Below are 15,114 nucleotides of genomic sequence, written 5' to 3' on the forward strand. Positions count from 1 at the left end.
AAAGCGTGTTTATTTTGCCTTGTTTTTTGAAAGACACTTTTGCTAGACGTGGAATTCTAGGTGGACAGTTTTTACCTTTCGGCACTTTCAAGGTCCTGCCCCCGGTCTTTCTTGCTGGCTTTGTTCCGATGAGAAGTCTGCTGTCCTCCCTCCCTCCCCTTGTTTCTTTCATGTGTGGCTCTTCTCTCTGGCTGCTTTACGATATTCTCTTTATCACTGCTTTAGCAGTGTGGTTGTGATATGCGTTGAGGGTTTTTTTTTTTTTTCATTTTTCTTTTGCTTAGGTTTTTCTTGAGCTTCTTGGATCTGTGGATTTATAGCTTTCTTGAAAGTTGAAGTTTAGGCCACTATTCAAATAATTTTTTTATGCTCCTCTCAGTCCTCAGCTCCCTGGGGAATACAGTTGTTTGTCTTGAAGCCCCATAGCTCACTAATGGTTTGTTTAATTTAACTCCTGTCTGTCTTTTCTTTTTTTCATTTTGAACAGTTTTTATTGCTGTGTCTTCAACTTCACTAGTCTTTTCTTTGCAATATCTAATTTGCTGTTAATCTCATATAGTAACTGTATTTTTCAAAGCTAGAAGTGAAATGTGGGTATTTTTTATATCATGGTGCCTTTATTTAACATTTTGCCTTTACCTTTTTGAGCAAATGCAGTAAAGTTCTAATACCTTTTAGTGTCTTATTTGCTACCTCTGTCTTTTTTCATTTCTTGATTGGCTTTGATTCACCCACAGCAGTCCTCCCCACCCCTCCTCCTTTCTCTCCTCTCTCCCCACCGCCTTCCCACCTGCCCCCACGCCTGGTTAATTTTTTATTGGACACATTACATTGGGAATTTTACCTTTTTGGATGCTGGATATTTTTGTATTTCTATACTCTTGAGCTTTGTTCTAGGATACAGTTAAATTATTTAGAAACAGTTTGATTCTCTCAAGGCTCGCTTTCCAGTAATAATACCTTTCTGAGTTCACTGCCAGTTCGATTTCCCACTTTGGTGGGAACGCAGACTGTTCCTGGCCCTGAGTGGTCCCAAGTGTTGTTCCCTCCCGCCTCTTCTGTGTTTCCGCTCTCCCCCGCCCAGGTCTTGGGTTGTTCCTCACATGTATTTGCTCATTAGTACTCAGCTAAAGACCCAAGGGGAGGAGTCCTCTTCAGATCTCCAGAGCTTTCTGTCTCTGCGGCTCTTTCCTTTTTACACTCTGGTGTGAACTCTAGCTACCTCGGCATCTCCAGACTGTCACCCGCACCTCCTCCACCTGACGTGGCAGCCACACTTGGTCTGGGTTTTGCCCATCTCCCCGCACTGCCCTCTGGGCAGCAAGCTTGACCAGTCTTAGGGCTCACCTTGTCTGTTTTCCGTCTGTCAGTAGTCCCTGTCTTGTACGGCCTTGTGCCCAATGTCTGGAACCCACGTTTTCATAGACAGTATTTGACTGGCTTTTCGGTTGTTTGGGGTGGGAGGGTAAGTTCAGTCCCTGTCACTCCATGTTGCTGAAAGTGTTCTAGCGCAGTTTTTAAAAGGATTGTGTATGGTAATTACGACATCTGAATCTCCTGGTGGTTCTGTTCTGTTGTTTCTCTTTTTCTCTGATTTTTAGTTCTTTAGAATTTTTATTGAACAATAGCAGTTCTATATGAAATGCTAGATTAGGTTGATGACCTAGATGGTGTTCTCTTCCTTAGGAGTGAAGTTGCTTTTTGTGTTCGCCAGGCAATTGTGGTAGAAGTGGGTGACCTTGATCTCACCAGGGACTCATCACTCTTAAGTCTGGTTAGCAGTGGTTGTGAGGGCTGGCTTACTCCAGGCCACCTCTGTTCCGTTGCCAGTCTAGGTGGAACCTCAGCGGTTCACCAGGATCTCCTCTGGTGGTTCCTGAATTCCCGTTGTGTCTCCCCGGCTGTGTAAGAGGGCTTACCGTTGTGCTCAACCCCTCAGCCTCTCAGCCGCAGTTTCCACCTCATCTGCCTGCCTCTCTGCTCGTGATTAAACCTGTTCTTCCAGAGGTGACCTGGTGGATGTGTCCTGCTTATCACCCTCTCTTTGCTTCCCTTAATCAAGTTCTTTTTTGCTCATATCTGTGCTGTTTTTGTAGTTCTCCAAGGTTTTCACCCTCATTTTTGTGTGTTCCCCCCTATTTTTATCTACTTTTCTTCCTCTAGAGGGATCATTGGTCAACACCAAATTACTCTGTTGTTACAGGAAGCTAAAGTTCATGTGTGTACAGATTATGAAATTCTGCTTAAGAATCTTCAGGTAACAGCCCTGGGTGGTGTAGCTCAGGACACTGAGTGCCAGCCTGTGAACCAAACGACCACCGGTTCAATTCCCAGTCGGGCACATGCTTGAGTTGCAGGTCAGGTCCCTAGTTGGGGTCCTGTGAAAAGCAACCACACATTGATGTTTCTCTCCCTCTCTCTCTCCCTCCCCCTCTCTCTAAAAATAAGTAAAATCTTAAAAAAGAAAATAAAAGAAAAAGATTCTGCAGGTAACAAGCAACTCTCATTTTCATCTTGTTCTTGTTGCCCTTTGTGTGGGGGCAGCACTGTGGCTGCTGCTTTCACGTACGTCTGTAGCCCGGATAGCCACTTGTTCTGGGCCCTCGAGGTGGCAGTGTGGGCCAGGGAGAGGAGTGCCTACCGGGCCGCCTCAGGCACTTCCCATGAAGTGGGTCTGGACTCCTTGGGAGTCATTAAATGACCTTTGAGTCGGGTACCTTGGCTGTAGCCTTTTCTACGTTGTGATATTTTCCCATGAAGAGTAATAGACCATGTAGCTCAAATTCTGGATCAAGTTCTTCTCTCTCTCTCTCTCTCCCTCTTTTTTTTTTAGGACTGAGATATTTGGCTCTTTTGATAATCATGATATGTGTAACTTGAGTCAGTCGACTTTTAAGTGTGTCACCAGCTTGTGGAGCTGACCGTCCTCCAGATAACACTGGTGTCTGCTTTATGGAAGTTGTTCAGAGTTGTGGATGGGTAACCAGGAGAAGGGGGTGAACCCAAGAATGGTAGTTCTGAGGCCATCGCTCATCACTGGAAAACATTTACAAGTCTCATTTACATCCTCATTTACTCATTTTGAAACTTCTGATGTGATGGGTCGGGTCATCGGACAGGTTTTCAGGATCCGTTCAGACTGTGAGAGGTAAAGTAAAGAAGGTAAAAACCATTATACATGCTGGACAGAAAACCAAAACTGTTGTCTTTTCTTTAAGACTGTCTTAACCAGCCTGGTGGGGTCAGGAAACGCATCCTAGCTTAGCTAAACTACCAATTACCCCACACCCCGGGGGACGTGGGGTACGGACATCTCAGGAAGAGGGGACACGTGGGAGTGTGAACAAGCACACAGTGCAAGTCTCTCTCAGCGCCCGTTCCAGCTCTGAGCTCGCACACGCACTGGGCGCTCACACGCAGGGTTACCCGTTGCTTTTGCGTCTCGCTGGAGTCCTGTGCATACACAAATACACACACAGAGTCTTGCTCCACAGCTTATTTTTAAGTGAAAAGATAAGCTTTTTCTTCACGTAACATGGTATTTTAGAGAGATTTCTAAATAAGTACATAGACAGATGTCCTGTACTTTTAAGCTCTATAATATTTCCGTCACGTGTGTCATTACGTGTACTGTATTTCAGTGGTACTGTGTTGATGGTTAGTCTGCCACATGCAGTGCCACAGTAACCTCGTAGGTTATTTTGCATCTCTGTTAATGTATCTATAGGTCAAAGGGTATATGCACTTGTAATTTTGACAGATGATATTTGGCTGTATTTGGCTATTTTTTTTAAAGATTTTATTTATTTTTAGAGAGAGGGGAAGGGAAGGAGAAAGAGAGGTAGAGAAACATCAATGTGTGGTTGCCTCTCGCGCGCCCCCAACTGGGGACCTGGCCTGCAACCGAAGCATGTGCCCTGACTGGGAATTGAACTGGAGACCCTTTGGTTTGCAGGCCTGCACTCAATCCACTGAGCTACACCAGCTGGGGCTTGGCTGTTTTTTTTTTAATAATGAAATTCAGAATCAGTATATCTAGTCCTGACATTTTTTAAATAATCATGTTATTTTATAAATTGGCATGATTTATGTTTTTCTATTTGCTCTTTTTTGTTTCCTTAAGTCTAATATACTTAGTACATTCATTCCCAGGTATTTTACCTTCAAGTTCTTATTATAAATAGGGTCTTATCTTCTGTTCCATCTGATTATTTTATACATGCAAAATACTGTTTTTCATGTTATTTTTGTCCTTTGTTCTGTTACGCTAAAACTTATTTTTTATGTAACAGTTTTATTGAGAAATAATTTATATACCATACAATTCACTCACCAAAGTGTGCAATTTAGTGGGTTTTATTATACTCAAGAGTTGTACAACCATTATTGCTTTGCTTTTAAAACATTTTTATCACCCCAAAAGAAATCCTATATTCCTTAGCAATCACTCCCTGTTTTCCTCCCCACCCTCCAGCTCTAGGTAACCAGTAGTTTACTTTCTACATCTAAAGATTTGCCTGTTCTGAACCAAAGTTTCTGCATCATTTTACTTTCTAACCAGCAGTGTGTGTATGAGAGTTCCAATTTCTCGACAACGCTTTTTGATTTGGCCATCTTAGTGCGTGTGAGGAAGTATCGTATTGTGCTTTTGATTTGTGTTTCCTTGCGGTTCATGACATTAAGTATCTTTGTGTGTCTTTATTGGCCATTTGTTTGTCTTCCTTGGAGATGACATAAACTTTTGAATGTAATGAGTTGGGTAGGAGGAAGTGTAAAATGATCTCTTTCTTTTCCATTTTAGAAAGTCAAGTTTAAGAGCAAAGCATGCAGTTAAAACTATAAAAACTCTCACCTTTCTCATGTTTTCTAGAATCTCTTACCCTTAGAAGCGTTTTAGAAAATCTGTTACAGCAAAACAGGAAGACAAGTATTAATACACAAGTCCTGCACTTTGTTTTTTGGTCACATTTGCCCTAAAGTAGTTTATAAATTTGATGGTATTGTAAATGTTGCCATTTTGGAATTTTAATTTCTGATTGTTCATGGCTAGTGTATAAAAATATAATAGATATTTGCATATTGATCTATCCCTATGACCTTGCTAAACTCACTTATTGGTAGTATTTTTACAGATTTCATAGGGTTTTTACATGGATGGTTGTACCATTTGCAAATCCAAATAGCTTTACTTCTTCCACCTTTCCAATTTTTAATTGTTCTTGTCACCTGTCTGGCTAAATCACCAGTATAATGTTGAATGAGAGTTGTGAATGCACGTTCTTGCTTTGCTGCTGATCTTAGGGGGGAAGGCAGCCATTCCTTTGCCACTGAGCTTTTTGTAGCTATCCTTTATCAAGATTGAGGAAGTTCTCTTACATTCTTAGCTTACTGCGAGGGTTTTTTTTAAATCGGGAATGGGTATTAATTTTTGTTAAATGCCCTTTCTGCATTTATTTAGATGATTTCCTTATCTAAGAACAACATTTTTGAATGACTTTTTAAAAATGTTCAAAGAACCTTGAATTTCCTGGCACATCTTTTTTTGTATTTTTTGTTTTTGTCTGTTTTAGATTTTATTTATTTTCAGTAAGAGGGGAAGGGAGGGAGAAAAACATTGATCAATTGTGTCCTGGCACAAATCTTGCTGGTAGTTACCCTCTTAATATATTATTTGATTTGATTTGTTAAGATTTTGTTACATTTTGCATTTGTGTTTGTGAGGGATATTGAGTTGTAGGTTTTTCGTACTAGTTTTGCCTGGTTTGGGTAATAGGGTGATGTTGGCCTCGTAGAAGGAGTTGGGAAGTGTCTTCCTGTCTTCAGTTTTCTGGATGAATTTTTGGAGAATTGGTATTAGTTCTTCTTAAGTGTTTGCCAGTATTCACCAGTGAACCCAACTGGTTCTAGAATTCTCTTTGTGGGAGGTTTTTATCAAATACATTCATAGTGTTGGGCATCCATTGCTACCGTCTGTCTCCATAGCTTTCTGTCGCCTTGTGACCTGCCTTCCTTGTTGGAGGGTGCTTCTGCTGGGTTTCTAAGTTGGAGGGATTTTTTTTTTTTTTCAGTATATTAAAGATTTTGTTCACTGTCTTCTCTCTCACACTGGTGACAACTAGAAATCTACACACATTTTATCTTTGTTTTTCTGTGTGAAATCTATTTTTTCTCTGACTGCTTTGAAGATTTTGTCATTTGTTTTAAGTCGATTAAAATGTGTCTTTGTGTAGTTTTTCTTTTTTGTTCTTCCTGGAGCTTTCATGTGCTTAGGGTTCATTGTGGATTCGTAAACTTCATTAAGTGAAAATTATATACCTCTTTTTTGGTAACAGCTTGAGATGTAATTCACACGATTCCCTATAAAATGTACATTCAGTGGTTCTTGTGTATTCATAGAGTTTTATACACATGAGCAGTCATTTTCCATTTTCTCTCAACCAGCCAGCCCCTGGTAACCCTATAATATTCTGTTGTGTGACTACACCACATTTTATTAATTATTTGATGGACATTTAGCTTGTTTGCACCTCTAGACTCCTAAGAATAATTCCTCTATGAACATTTATGTATAAGTTTTTATGTGGACAAGTTTTCATCTCTTTTGGGTACATACCTAGGAGTGAATTCCTGGCTCTGTGGTAACTGTGTTTAACCTTTTAAAGGAACTGCTCTACTATTCTCCAAAGTGGCTGCATCACTTTACACTACCACCGTCCGCCTGTCAGGGTTCCAGTTTCTCCACGTTGGCCAATACGTGTTACTGTCTTTTTGACTATAGTCATGCTAGTGGATGTGAAGTAGTGTGCCGTTGTGGTTTTGATTTGCATTTCCCTAGTGGCTGATGATGTGGAGCATTTTTTTCATGTCCTTATTGGCCATTTGTGTGTCTTTGGAGAGCTCTGTAAGATCTTTGCCTATTTTTAAATTGGTTTGTCTTTTTCTTACTGAGTTGTAAGTGTTCTTTATACATTCTGGATACAAATGTCCTATCAGCTTTATGATTTTCAAATATATTTTCCCTTTCTTCGGGTTGTCTTTTTACTTTATTAATGGTGTCTCTTGAGGTACAAAGGGTTTGAATTTCAATGAAGTACAATTTATCTGTTTTATCTTTTGTTGCTCGTGTTGTCAGTGTTGTATCTAACAAGCCATCGCCTATTCCCGGGTCACAGAAATTTATGTCTGTGATTTTTTTTTCTTTTTCTTTTTCTTTTTTCCTGTGTGTGTGTGTGTGTGTGTGTGCCTGTTTTCTTCCAAGACTTTTTGAGTTAATTTTTGTATATGGTGTGAGGTAGGGGTCCATCTTCATTCTTTCGCATGTAGATATAGCCAGTTGACTCTTGCCTTTATTTCTTAAGATTTTTTTTGTCCCTAACACACCTCTGTTTGGGGGACTCCAGTTACACATACATATATTAGACTCTTTAAAGTTGTTCAAGGGTTCACTGATGTAATTTTTCCAGTGTGTTTTCTTTCTTTGTTTCATCTGGGGTAGGTCTGTTACTATATCCTCACTTTAGACATAGTGTTCGGCTCTAGCAGTCCAGACTGGGGGGATATGCGGTCTGGTACCTCTGCTTGACTCGTTTGGTCGTCTGGCCTCTGACTGTGTGGGCTCTAGTCATGGTGACTTTGAGTGTCTGTCTACTACTTTCACGGCCATCTTGTCTGGACTGGTTTTGATTGATTTTTTCTCTTCATTATGAATGTTATCTTCCTGTTTCTTTGCTGCCTGGTAATTTTTTACTGGATTCCAGATCGTGTGCATTTTTATCTTTGTGGGGTGATGCATAGTTTTATATTCCTGTAGTTAGTATTGAGCTTTGTTCTGGGATCCAGTTACTTGGAAACAGTTTGATTTTTTTTGAGACTTGCTCTTAAACTTTCTTAGGGGTGAGAGGGTAACCTTTAGTCTATAGCTGACTTTTGTTCCACTGAATGTCGTGTGAGCTGCAGGATCTTCCCTCTGGCGTTGGGCAACCCCAGCCAGCCTCAGTTTTGTGAGAGTCTGGGGATCGCTGCCTACACTCCCTTTGGGTGTTTCCTTCTTTCCCCTCTCGGGCAGTTTCTCACCTACACACGTGGATCAGTCCTCTGCTGAAAACTTATCACCTGACCCCTCTGTCTTTTTATCTGTCCTCTCTGGTGGTACTCTGCCTTTGTAAACGTTAGCCATCTTTGTTTCCCTGGACCTTCTCTGTCTCCTGAACTTGGTGTTGGGGGTGGAGGAACCTCTGGGTTTCCCCTGAGACCCCCTCCCTGTGCTGGCTGTCAGGAAGTAAGCCAAGACCCTTGTAGGGCCCACACTGTTTCCCTTCCTTCAGGGCTCACTCTCCTGCACTGGTTGATGTCCCGATGCCTGGAATTTGTTAATTCCTGTATATCGTCTAATTTTGTCATTCACATGGGATGGTAAATTTGGTCTCTGTTACTTCATCCTGATTAAAAGTTAGAAGTCTCAAGATTGCTTTTCAGCCTGGAGGAAATCAGTTCTCAAAGACTAGTATATTTTCATTACATTTGTTTGTTTGTTTTTCTCTCAGACTAGGTCCTAGACCTTTAAAGAGATTTATGGGGAAAGTTCCTAGATAGATTGTAGAATGAGTGGCATCTCGTCGTGAAGTGTCCAAGTATGGATTTAATATTGCATTGATAGAAGTTACTCTGTTCTTAGTCATTGACTCTTGTGTCTGATTGATTATATAGCTGTGACTTCATATCTGAAATGTTTCTGGGCAAGTATTTTACCCTTCATTATTTTAGTTACAAGGTTCTTGATGCAGTTATCACTTGGGTAATCTGGTCTTAAAACTGCTCAACTGAGAGTGTCTCGTTTACCAACATAATTCCTGTTGTAGAGTATAGATATGAACCGCCTCTGAGATGCTGGATTTGATTTTTTTTTCTTTTTTGCATAAATCCAAATCAACCATGTTGAAATAGTGGGTTTATCATTAGTATAAATTATTCATACTTTTTCTTTTAATGTCATAGCTCAGGGTTGTCAAACTCATTTTCACGGGGGGCCATATCAGCCTTGCGGTTGCCTTCAAAGGGCCAAAATAGTTTTAGGAATGTATAAATGTAACTCCTTAACTGTTAAGGAGTTGAAATTACATTCGGCCCTTTGAAGGCAACCACGAGGCTGATGTGGTCCCCGGTAAAGATGAGTTTGACACCCCCGTCATAGCTGAAGCCACTAAAAAGTCTTAGCTATTGTGCTTTTAAAAATAATGATACAATCTAAATATTGATATATTGCCTCAAATGGGTTTTTCATTCTGCTAACCATAGAGTTTATAACTTTATCGTAGTTGTGAATTATCCTAGAACAGGTAAGGTTTCTCCTGTTAACCCATTTCTCATAATTTGTTGTATGGTAAATTATTACTCATCGAAACACCTAAATATTCTTTGATCCAGGGACCAAATGGTAGAGAATACTATAATCCTTGCCCTGTTTTTCTTTTGTTACAGGTAGAGTAAGAAGCTTAAGCTCATCTTTGTGGTCATTAACTCACCTGACAGCTTTGCATTTGAGTGACAATTTCCTGTCCCGCATTCCTTCAGATATTGCCAAGCTTCACAATCTGGTGTATCTGGACCTGTCTTCAAACAAAATCCGGAGTTTACCAGCAGAACTCGGAAACATGGTATCACTCAGGTTCGCAGATTCAGCTTAGTATCTAACTGCATATCCCCTAGATGAAACAGAGCATTCACTTTGTTAGGAAGCAACACTATCAGCTTGATGGTATTTGACCAAAAGTAAACATAACTATATCCTTTATAAAGGTTTCCTAGAAAATTGAATGTCAGCTAATAAATAATAACTCAAGTAGATCCAATGCTTAAAATTTGTTTTATTGCTGTTATACTTTTCTTGAATTGTTGTGTTATATACTTTTCTTGAATCAAAATTTCTGGAGAAAGTGGACATAAACCAATAGAAGGCACCCGTGTGAACCCCACATAGGCACTCACCTGTGGCAGACAGTTGTGGTGCCTTAACCCCTAAATTGGGCACCATGCTGTCCTTAACACAGGGTCCTGGACACTGCGGCCAGTTAGTGGAACCTTTTTGGGCATTCCAGGGCTTATATGCATGCTGGTAACAAAGCCTGGACTGGAAGAAAGCTGGAAGCAGTCACTGAGTGGGGAAGCTGTCGTGGGGAAGCACAGGGGGCGGGTGGGATGTGGAGTCGCCCAGAGGTCAGATTGGAATCCTGACTTTGCCCTTTACAGGTAGTACAATTGTAACCTCACTTATCTGTAGAGTTGCTGTAATACCTACCCTGCCAAGGCTGAGATTAAAGGTATTTGAGATAATGGCTAAAAACCAACTAGCAGCCAGCCTGGCACATACTATATTTAATAAATAGAATCACTGTTGTTTTTGTTACTGTGTTTTATAAGGTAGATGAGATCTACTCAAGTTGAATATAAAGTCAATTTCTGACTATTATATTAACCCCAATGGAAAGTCTCTCCCCGTCTCATGTTACCTGCCTGTGCTCGGTGGTCCCACTGTCTTTGCTGTGCAGTAAAAAGGAGGAAGGACCTGCGACAGTCCCTTTACCTCTGTTGCTCTCCTTGTCCAGCCCTTTGACATTATTTTTAGGCTTAATTATTGAGTGTCGTCTTATGACCATTTCTCCTGAACCAAATTTACTTAAAGGACCGTCTTTCCCATGCGTTATATTTGGAAATAAACAGGAACCAATGAGAACATTTTTCTTATTTGTTTTGTTTTATGACCATACCAACCTCTGTTTACTCGTTAGTAACCAAGGTTTATTTAAATTACAAGAACCAAGGATTATAAAGACAGTTCTTACTCACAAATAAAATTTGATAAATACAACTTGAAGGAAGTTGCCAGAACCTCAATGTTGGGTCTTCGAGGGTTTTTTCCCCTTATTGCAGAGTCCTTTGGTATTTATATTGTGGTTATCTGTACAAAACAAGTCATTACAATCACCATTAATAGTTAATATAGCTGCCATTGTTTCTAAAGTGAAACCAGTAATTTTGAAGTGTTAATTTTAAGTTGTGCAGCTGTCAGTAGCTGTGTTCAGTTGGTATTACATGATTGTTTTCATTCTCTTTTAACGATGCACATGAGGCTGGCTTATCATTTTCACTTTCTTCAACGTGCCCAGCAGCAGACTCCCGCGGGGGAGAGCTGTGCTCTCAGGAGGGCCTGTGGACCGCCAGGGGGCCCGCTCACATACAGCCTGTGGGAGAGGTTTTGTGTCTGTTGGACCTAATACTCTAAAAAATTAAGGCTTGTATTTTGCTGGTCTTTTTTTCTCCCTCATTTCATTTTTCTAGCAACTCATTGTTTCCCTGTATTTTTTACAAATGTATCATTTTACGGAAGTTTGGGGTGGGGGGTTGTGTGTGTTTTTACCACATGTGATTTGAGAAGTACTGTACTAGACATTGGAAGATAATATAAAATTTTGTCAATTTTTGGATCTTATATTCCCAGAAATTATGTTGTTGATGTTAGCTGTTAGTTAAAGGTTAATACATCTTCTGACTTTCTGGAACTTTTACATCAACAGGGAACTCCATTTAAATAACAACCTGTTACGAGTTCTACCTTTTGAGCTGGGGAAACTGTTCCAGTTGCAGACTTTAGGCCTGAAAGGTATAACTTCCCATATTTGTGCTTCTTTTGGTTTGTATGTATGTCTTTGAGTCTGAAGAAGCCAGAAGAGGGAATCCTTTTACCTGGGGATTTACAGGCTAACTCTTCCCAAACTTCATTACTTTCTTAGGTGCACTGAGTGCTTTTCTCTCTTGCCCACCTGTAAACTGTCTGCTGGTCTTTGTGTCCCGTGTCACTTCCAGCCCAGCAGTGCTGTGCTCCCCTTCGTTTCAGTTGCCTCTGTTCTGGTTACATTCCGGTGGTTGTACTTTACTTATGTCATCCTGCAGCTTTTTTATGTTCAAATCTCAAAAAATTGCAACTCTTACAAAGTATAGAAAACAGTAAGTAGAAAATTTGGACCTGCTAATAAAGTATTGGAGCATTTTTTCCAAAACTTGATTTATTAGGACTTCCCTAATGTATTAAAATTTGATCCAGTAAGAACTGTTGGGAAGTATATTTTTTAAACCATCAAGATTAAAAGTTACATTATAATGTGTGAATACCTACAGACATTTTATCACATGGATTTCTTCACCAGGCTTGTAGCTTACTTTATGATTGATTACTTTTAGAAGTCACATAATGAAGTCTTCACAAATTGTACTCTTCTTTCTTAAAAAATACAGTTTAAAATGAGGTTTTATTCCTATAAGTTTATGTCATATAAATAATAATACAAAAACAAATGAAATGGAAAAATGTTCTGTTTTTAAATCTGATAAAAATATAAATGTAACAAAATATACCCATATCCTGACCACAAGAATTAACCATTAATACTTTGTCAAGTTTTTTATTACAAAAGAAGTAGAACATTATAGAACTACATAGGAAATTTCAAACGTTTTAGGAGCTCTGTGCCAGGAACACTGGAGGGAGACCAAATAGGGTGGGGTTCAAGTAGGTTTACAGTTTGTGTGGAACTTAATACAGTGAGTGATAGGCAATATAAGAATGAAGTCTGTTTTGTGCGCTCACAACTGTAAATCTGCCCCCCCCCACACCGCTGTCCCCTGTATATTTCTTACTATGAAAATCACAGTTGAACAGAGTCTTTTACATAACAAAAATTTCAAGGAAGTCCAGTTTATCTGTTTTTCCTTTTATTGACCCTGCTTTGGGTATCAAGTCTGAGAACTCTGAATAGCTCTAGATCCCAAAGATTCTATCTTTTGTATTAAGTTTTATGGTTTTATGCCTTGCATTTAAGTCTGTGAACCATTTTGAGTTAAAATTAAGTTAAAAGGAGCGAGTTTTACGTCAAGGTCCTTGTTCCCTACTGGCCTGTGGATGGATGTCCAATTTCTTCAGCACCATTTGTTGAAAAATCTGTCCTCTATTGAATTGGTTTTGCTTTTGCAGCTTTTTGAAAAATCAGTTGGACATATTTGTGTGTGGACCTATTTCTGGATTCTCTATTCTGCTCCGTTGAGCTACATGTGTGTCCCTCTGCAAATGAGTGCCTCGTGGTTACTTGAAACTTGAAACAGGGTAGCGAGTCTTGAAATAATGTCTTGATGTAGGATGGGCCACTTCCTGCACTGCTGGCACGCACCTACCACAGGATGATGTTTCAGTTGGTGACGGAGCACGTCATCGTATACAGTGGTGGTCACCCTGCGCCTCGGTTTGTGATTGGCTGTACTGTCTGGGTCTGTGGAACAAGTGCACACTAGGGTGTTTGTTCGCACAGGGACAGGATCATCTAGGGACATGTTTCTCAGAACAGGTCATTGTGCGGTGCACGACTGTACAGTCTTCTTTTTCAAAATGATTTTAGCTGCTCTAGTTCTCCTGTCTTTCAATATATAATTTAAAATAATCTTGTCTATGTTTACAAAAACTTCCCTGGGATTTCAATTGAAATTGTATTAAACCCGCATGTCAAATAGTGGAGAATTAACGTTTTTACTATGCTGAGGCTTCCGGTTCATGCACGTGCCTGTCTCTCCGTATATTTAGCTCTTGCTTTTTTTCATCATTGTGCAGTTTCGGTACATAAGTCCTATAAATGTTCTGTTATATTTATATCTAAGTTTTTCGGTGGGGTTTTTTTTGAGTGATTGTAAATGATACTGTATTTTAAATTTTGTTGTTCCTTTACAGTACGTATTCTTTTTCTTGCCTCATGCACTGACTAGAACTTCTAGCACTCTGTTGACTGAGAGTTGTGGCAGCAGACATCCCTGCTTTGTCCTCCACTTAGAAAGAAACTGTTGTCTTCACTAGTAAGTACAATGTCAGCAGTAGGTATTTTGTAGATCCTCTTTCTCAACTTAAGAAAGTTTCCTCTATTCCTTCATTTCTGAGAGTTTTTAGTCATGAATGGTCATTTGCATTAGATGATATGATCATGTGACTTTTCTTCTCTAGTCTGGTAATTGATTTTCAAATATTGTGAGCCAGCCTTGCTTTCCTGGAATAATAAGCCCTACTTAGTCATGGTGTATAATTCTTTTTATTCATTGCTGACTTTTGTATGCTAATATTAGCCTTATGAATGAAGTTGTAAGTGTTCCCTCATTTTCTTACTGGAAGAGATTCTGTAGAATTGGAGTTAATTCTTCTTTAAATGTTTGGTGGAATTTTCCAGTGTAACAGTCTGGGCCTGGAGATTTGTGTAGTTTTAAAATTACAAATTTATTTATTTATTTAATAGGTAAACGACTGCTTAAATTATCTTGTTGGGTGAGTTGTGACAGTTTGTGTTTTTCAGAGAAGTGGCCCATTTTCTCTGTTGTTAACTTTATTTTTGTAGAGTTGTTCGTTGTATTCCTTTGTTTGTTTGATTTCTGTAAGGTCTGTGGTTCTCTTTCATTTTTGATATTAGTAAATTTTGTCTCCTCTTTTGTTCTTTGTCAGTCTTGGTACAGGTTTGTCGGTTTTATTGATCTTTTCAAAGAAATGGCTTAAATTTTTTTTCTCCTTTTTCTGTTTTCAACATCATTAATTTCTGCTCTTTAGGGTTTTCATCCTTCATTTTGCTTTGGGTTTATTTTGCTTTTTTGCCCCTGGTTCTTAGGATGGAGTTTGGATTATTGAATTGGGACTTTTTTTCTTCTAATGCATGCATTTTCATGCTATGTGTTTCCCTCTTAGCGCTGCTTTAGCTATATCCAGCCACAATTTGGATATATTTTTATTTTCAGTAGCTCAGTGCATTTTAAAATTTCCCATGAGAATTTCTTTTTGATCCATGGATTATTTAGGATTTTCAAAGTGTTTGCAGATTCTCCTGTTGTCTCTTGGTTGTCAGTGTTTAGTGTGGTTCTGCTGTGGTTGAATGTCTTCTATAGAATTTCAGCTCTGTTACGTTTATGACCCAGGACATGGTCTATCCCAGCGTTTGTCCCTTGAGCACTGGACAAGAATGTGTATTTGCCTCTTAATGGATAGAATGGTGTCATGGACTTTTTTGTTTAGTTCTATCAATCGTTTAGAGAGGGTTAGAA

At 39.4% G+C, this 15,114-nt stretch overlaps 1 protein-coding gene across 6 annotated transcripts in view; it reads left to right on the plus strand.

Moving 5' to 3' along the window:
• The window catches only part of CNOT6 (CCR4-NOT transcription complex subunit 6), a 58,533-nt gene that overhangs the window by 28,710 nt on the left and 14,709 nt on the right, over positions 1–15,114 (plus strand). For all 6 annotated transcript variants that reach the window (XM_053913011.1, XM_053913008.1, XM_053913010.1 and 3 more), the window contains 2 exons: positions 9,478–9,664; positions 11,571–11,656. In XM_053913011.1, the coding sequence (XP_053768986.1) occupies positions 9,478–9,664; positions 11,571–11,656 (273 nt within the window). The remainder of the gene's footprint in view (positions 1–9,477; positions 9,665–11,570; positions 11,657–15,114) is intronic.

The sequence above is a fragment of the Desmodus rotundus genome, chromosome 10 (assembly GCF_022682495.2).
Source record: "Desmodus rotundus isolate HL8 chromosome 10, HLdesRot8A.1, whole genome shotgun sequence".
Lineage (NCBI taxonomy): Eukaryota > Metazoa > Chordata > Mammalia > Chiroptera > Phyllostomidae > Desmodus > Desmodus rotundus.